General features: G+C 50.5%; 1 protein-coding gene across 2 annotated transcripts in view; it reads left to right on the forward strand.

The window, feature by feature from the left end:
* Nucleotides 1-6443, forward strand: part of Scube1 (signal peptide, CUB domain and EGF like domain containing 1) — a 119507-nt gene that overhangs the window by 22142 nt on the left and 90922 nt on the right. For both annotated transcript variants that reach the window (XM_005354433.3, XM_005354434.3), the window contains exon 3: nucleotides 1117-1245. In XM_005354433.3, coding sequence (XP_005354490.1) covers nucleotides 1117-1245 — 129 coding nt within the window. The remainder of the gene's footprint in view (nucleotides 1-1116; nucleotides 1246-6443) is intronic.

Below are 6443 nucleotides of genomic sequence, written 5' to 3' on the forward strand. Positions count from 1 at the left end.
AGAGAATGGCTTACAGTCTGGTCAACCCCTTGGGCGTAGAAGCAGCCCATTGAATGCTAACTAGACATGTTCTTATTCTTCTTTCTGGAACCCCCTAACTGATAGCCCTTTGACCCCTGCTGGGAAGTGTTGAGAAAGGACTTAAAACAGCAGAAAGAGTGACCTTTACTGAAGCTATTGACCATTGTTTATGAGACAGACGTCTTTGTTATAACAAGGAAGCTGGAGCAGCTGAAGGCCAGACTGCGGGCCATAGGGGGTGGGGGGCAGCGCACATTCCTTCATCCCAGAGATGACACTTTTTGGGTGATGTGCAGTTTATTTTACTTGCTCTCCCAGCTTCGAATGAACCAGTTCTCATGGATGTAGAAGGACCTCATATGTTGGCAGTGTTGGCAGGCTTCAGAACGAGCCAGAGCCAGGCTTGCCACTTAGCTGCTTCACTGTGGCAGGAATTGGAAGCCCCCCCCCCCAGCACACACACATACACACACACACACACACACATCACAATGTGACTCTTCTGAACACTGGTGGTCAGCCTTGCTGCTGAGCCAAGATTGTTTGCAAATAACTCTTCAGTTCCTCCGAGTAAACTTTATTGAGCATCCGCTGAGTTATTCCCTGTTCTAATTTCATTTCTGGTGTGGTGGTTTAAAAGACAAAAATGCCCTGACAGGAAGCAACTTGAGGGGAGAGGGTGTTATTCCTGCTTACAGCTCCAGACTGTGCTCCGTCATCCTGGGGAAGTCAAGGCAGGAACTTCAAGCCACTGATCACGTCTCACCCACAGAGAAGAGTGGAGGAAAACGAGGACACAATGCTTGCTGTACTCTGCTGGAGTCCTCCCCTCTTGTCCAGCTCAGAACCTCCTGCCTAGGGAATGAGGCCACCCACAGTGGGCTGGGTCTTCCCATATCACTCACCTCCCTCAAGACAAGGCCCCTCAAGGCAGACGTGCCCACAAGCGGACCTAATGCAGACAGTCCCTCACGGAAACTTCCCAGATGGTTCTAGGTTGTTGTCTCAAGTTGACAATTATCCTAGCAGCTTGTGATGGTGGGAGAGGGAAGCCAGACTCTTGCTCTGATCCTTCTGGTGCCTCTGCCCTTGCAGACATCGACGAGTGTGAGAACGATTACTACAATGGAGGCTGTGTCCATGACTGCATCAACATCCCCGGGAACTACCGGTGCACCTGCTTTGATGGGTTCATGCTGGCTCACGACGGACACAACTGCCTGGGTGAGTGTTGCGGCTGAGCCCCTCTGACCACAGCCTTCCCGTCTCTCAGTTCTAGCATGCAGAGTTGGGGGCCATGCGAATAGGCACCTTCCTTTTGCTCCTCGTCGTAGTGTGTCAAGTTGCCATAACAAAATTCCACCAGCCATGTGGCTTCAATGGCAAAAATTTTCTTCCTCACGTTCTAGAGGCTGGAGGATGTGAATGGGGTGCCTTCTTATTTATGTCCACATGTGCACTTTGTGCACACATCCATCTGGTGGTATCTCTCTGGGTCCTAATTGCTTCTTCGTTTAAGGACACTTGTATCAGTGAAGCGGCTCCATGTAGTAGTATGATGTTTTTGACTCTTTTGGTTGTTTTGGAGGGGCCGCCACCCAGCTCCCAAACAAATCACACATGGAGGCTTATTCTTAGTTAGGAATGTCTGGCCTTAGCTTGGCTCATTTCTTACCAATTTTTCTTCACTTGTATTACCCTGTCTACCTGTGGCTTCTGGGCTTTTCCTGTTCTCTTACTTCTGTAAATCTTGCTCCATGGATTGCTGTGTAGCTAGATGGCTGATACCTGATGTCTTTTTCCTTCTCTGGCCACTTCTCCAAGATTTCTGCTTCTATTTATCCTCTCTGCCTGCCACCCCACCTGTCCTTTCTCCTGCCTTGCTATTGGCCATTCAGATCTTTATTAGACCATCAAGTGTTCTAGACAGGCAAAGTATCACAGCTTCACAGCGTTAAACAAATGCAACATAGACAAAGGTAACATAATATTCCCCAACAGGGCGTATTAGGTACTTTTCTATTGCTGTGCTAAAACACCATGGCCAAGGAAACTTATGGAAGAATTTGTTAGCTGATGATTCCAGATGGATAAAGGTGCATCATGGCGGGGGGGGGGAGATATGGTGACTAGCGGCAGGCGTGAAGGCATGGCAGCAAGCAGGAGCAGGAATCTCCAGCTGCAAACACCAAGCAGACAGAACAAACTGGAAGTGGATGAGGCTGTAAACTCTCTGAGTCTGTCCCCAGTGGCATACTTCCTGCAGCAGGGCTGCACGTCCCACAGCCTCCCCAACTGGGAAACCAAGTGTTCAGACACATGAGCCTTTGGGGGACATTTCTGATTCAAACCACTACAGTGCCACCAAGCCTGACCCCCGGGGTTCAGTCCCCAGGATTCATGTAGTGGAAGGAGAGAACCGGCCCCTGCCAGTTGTTCTCTGACCTCCACATGTGTGCTGTGGCACGCATGCCCACAGACACACACGATAATTAATTAGTTAATTAATTAAACCATTAAGGACACCTGTCATATTGGAATAAGTCCACCCCAACAGTTCCAGTTTCAAATGTAATTACCCCTTTAAGTCCCTGTCTCCAAATATAACCACATTTCGAGGTAACAGTGCTTAGAGTCCTTCAACATGGGACTTGAGGGAATACAGTTCAGCCCATAGTCTGGTATTCCTCCGACTGTCCACAGTTCAAATATATCTTAAGCCAATTATACAAAATTTATACCCGTGATCATTTTTGGTGAATAAAGTTGAGAAAACACAGAAGATTAGGGAGCAGAAATGGCAAGTCCTGCAGGCGAGCCTCCGTTGGTCTTCTGACCACCTCTGTGGTCAGCCTAAATGTCCCTTTAGCATCAGGCATTGTACATGGCCTCAGCTTTTCCATCTAGCCACTCGGCCAGCCGAAAGTTGCTAAAGGCCTGTGCGAGCTTCTTGGGGGTTGCTATGACAAAGAGATGAGTTGGGTGGCTTATGCGATGGACATTGATTCTCTCATAACTCTAAATGTTAGAAATCCAAAATGGAGGTAGGGCTATTTCTATCCGAGGGAGGCAGGTAAAGTTCTTTCCAAGGCCTTTCTCCTGGCCCACGGTCACTCAAGAATTCTTACGCTCGTAAGTGGTGTTTCCCTGTGTCTTCACACTGTCTTAGCTCTATAGCCGTTCACAGTGTCCAGATCCCCTTCCTCATAGCGATATCAGTTCTAATGGATGAGGGCCTGCCATGACTACCTCATCTTATCCTGATCATTTGCTGTGATGGTTAAACCTGTCATCTTGGCCGGATTCAGAGTCACCACAGAAACACCTCTGAGTGTGTCGGATGCCGTGTGACCAGCAGTTTGTCACAGCCTCCCACCATGACGGATCGCATCCCTTTCAGCTTCCTCCCCTAAGTTGCTGGAGATCTCAGAAACCAAAAAAGAAAAGTAACTGATATAACTGCAGAGGCCACATTCATAGCTCTGGAGCTAAAACTCTTTTGAGGGGACGTGGAGTTGATTCACAACCTGTAACCCAAGGGACAGCAACTAGTGGACCGTACAGTGCTCTCAGAGCAGACCTGCCTGCTCCCAACCCTCTCCTGGCGTTAGCTGCAGAAGAATAGCAGGTGGATCCAGGAGGGCCTATGTGTGATTGACAGGAGCATGGCTGTAAACAGGTTCTGGGCCTGTCGGTATCTCTGTCCCATGTCGATGAAAGAAGGCTGCCACAGCTGTTAGAACTGTCATGGTCTCCGAGGTTCGTCTTCTCCGGGTCAGTGTACACTGTGTCACCAGGCTGAGTGTCAGGATGAAATGACAGGATAAAGCCGAGGGGTGTGCCCTGAGGACAGATTGAATGGTCAGCTAGCCAGCCTTACTGATGCTTTAGTGGCTTAGCCATCTTTCTGCCTTTGCCATCAGAATCCAGACTGCGTCTGGGCAGAAAACATTTTCCTCCCTGGTTCCCTAAGTGGTCCTTCAGAATCGTTGCCGCAGATGGGTCTGAAGGGTTAAAAGATCACCAGGATTCTCTAGCCTTGCATACAGGAATTTCTGCAAGGGCCAGCCAGACCCCCCCGTGGTGCCAGCTGGCTTGTCAGCACTAGGTAGAGGGGTTCAATACCCCAAGCACTCGGGACCCCCCTTCCTAGTGGCGTGTCAGTCTGAGAGATGCTGTCTGGTTTTGTTTAATGCGTGTTGGGGCTCAGATGAGCTCGTTATGGGAAACAGATCTGTGAACATGTAATTACACCCCAAATAAGTGCCAAAACGGAGGTCTGGACAAGAGTTAGCAAAGACCAGAAGGGGCTGTGAAAAGCTACCCCTGGCTGGGGGAACATGGGGGTGGAAGCAACATTGCCAGAGCTTCAAAGAGGAAGCTCTCAGCGGGCTCTCAGAGGGGGAAGGAGTTTGTAGGTCTGGGCCCAGTGTGTGTGGAGCTGCAGGCAGCTCCTTGAGGCTGGGCTTAGGGACGGCAGAGCCCAGCAGGGCCTTTGACTGGGGACCACACAGCTTTTGCAATGCCACACCCAGGTGAAGTGTTGCCACCCACCTTCACCTGGTGTGTGTACCCCTCCTCGGCTGGTTCCTCGGCTGTCCGCAGCAAATATGTTTGGTTGGTTGGGTAGTCAGTGAAGCCTCAGCCCACCACTGTCCCCGGGGATATCCTGTTAGAAGCAAGCAGTATCACTCTGGCCAGCGGAACAGACCTGGATGTCGGCTGGTTTGACACTTAAGTCTTGGCTCTCCAGTTCTGAGCTGTTTAGTCTTTGGTCTGTATGTTCGATTCTCTATGCCTCCGTTTTCTATCTACAACATGGAGAATATATAATCCCTGTCTTAGGGAGGTTGGATGAGGGTTCCGTGAAATCACAGATGTAGTGGGCAGAGTGTCTGACATCAGAAATGGCGTAGCATGAGTCACCTGCCAGTGAGATGTATCACATGAGCGGCTTTGATGCCCCAACACCCCCACGGGACCATGCTCTCTGCTCCCTAGATCATGTGTGACACCTTGGGCTCCCTGGCTGGGCTCTGTGTCCTTTTCTGGGAAAGGCCACCCTTACCCCTGTTAGGGCAGGCACCCCCGCCCCCGCCTCTCCAGCCTCCAGCCTGATGGTGAAGTCTGTACGGGTTTGTTTCAACAACATTGTTTTCACTCTGGGTTCTTTTTACACTGATAGAAATGAAAGACTTAGGCAAGACCCCTCTCTGTCCTCCCTGCTCCCATCCTGAGCACAGACCCTGCGGCCACCCATGGCAGACCTTTCTACAGGCTTCTTTTGTTTGGTCTTTTTTTTTTTCCTTATGGTCTTTTTTCTTCTCAAGAGAAAACTCCGACTCAGAAGTCAGGCGTTGGTTGCAGCCGGCCCCAGCCCAGACAGACCGTGTGACCCCAGGCTTGTTGGCTGAACTTTTAGAGTCTCAGCCTTGCATCCAGGAAGCACATTAAGAACAGATGCTTGGGAGCTGGGGAGATGGCTCAGTTGGTAAAGTGCTTGCTTGGTAAGCACAGGGACCTAGGTTTGATCCCCCAGAACCTACACTTAAAATCTAAGCCTGAGAAGTGCACACATGCTGTCCTAGTGCTGAGAGGCAGAGGTGGGAGGAGCCCCGGGGCTTACTGGCCACTCAGCCTAGCATGCTCGGTGAGTTTCAGGCCAATGCCTGAGAAATGACGCCAGAGGATGACTTTTGGTCCTCTCTGGTACATGCACCATGTACGTGTGTCCATGCATAAGCCCACATGTCCAAGTGTACACACGCAGACACACACACACACACACATACACAGACGAATCAGAGGGAGAGGAGGCTGATGCTTGGGATGCAGTAAGGACTGAGGCAAGCTATAATTGAGAAATGAGCAGGCCTGAGACACGGAAGAGTCCAGCGAAGACTCTGGTACCCCCACTTTTCTTGAGTCTCAGAGCCTGGGGCCAGCTCCTTGGGCCTCCCTCCTTAGTTGCCACAGCTGTGTAATGATCTATAGGACCAGCCTTACAGAAAGTGCCTGACTGACTAAATCTGGAGGAGACTTGGGGCTGGATGTCCATCATATCCCGGCAGAGTTTTCAAGCTGGTTGCCTACAGCCGTCCTGACTCCTCTGACCCAGGGGCACATTTGATTTCGCACCACTCCAGGGCTGCTGTGTTGCCATCACAGAAGGAATTGTTGGCCCCTCAGAATTAGGCCATAGCATGTCATCGTCAGCATTTCCCACCAGGAGTCCTGGTGCACGCTTGTGATCCTAGCACTTGGGAGGCGGAGGCAAGAGGGTCGTGTGTTCACAAGGCCAGCCTGTGCTACATGATAGCCTGTGCTATCTCAAAGAAGAAAAAAGGAGGAGGAGGAGGAAGAAGAGGAAGGGGAAGAAGAGAAGAAGAAGAAGAAGAAGAAGAAAAAGAAGAAGAAGAAGA

Source organism: Microtus ochrogaster, chromosome 15 (assembly GCF_000317375.1).
Source record: "Microtus ochrogaster isolate Prairie Vole_2 chromosome 15, MicOch1.0, whole genome shotgun sequence".
In the NCBI taxonomy this organism is placed as follows: domain Eukaryota; kingdom Metazoa; phylum Chordata; class Mammalia; order Rodentia; family Cricetidae; genus Microtus; species Microtus ochrogaster.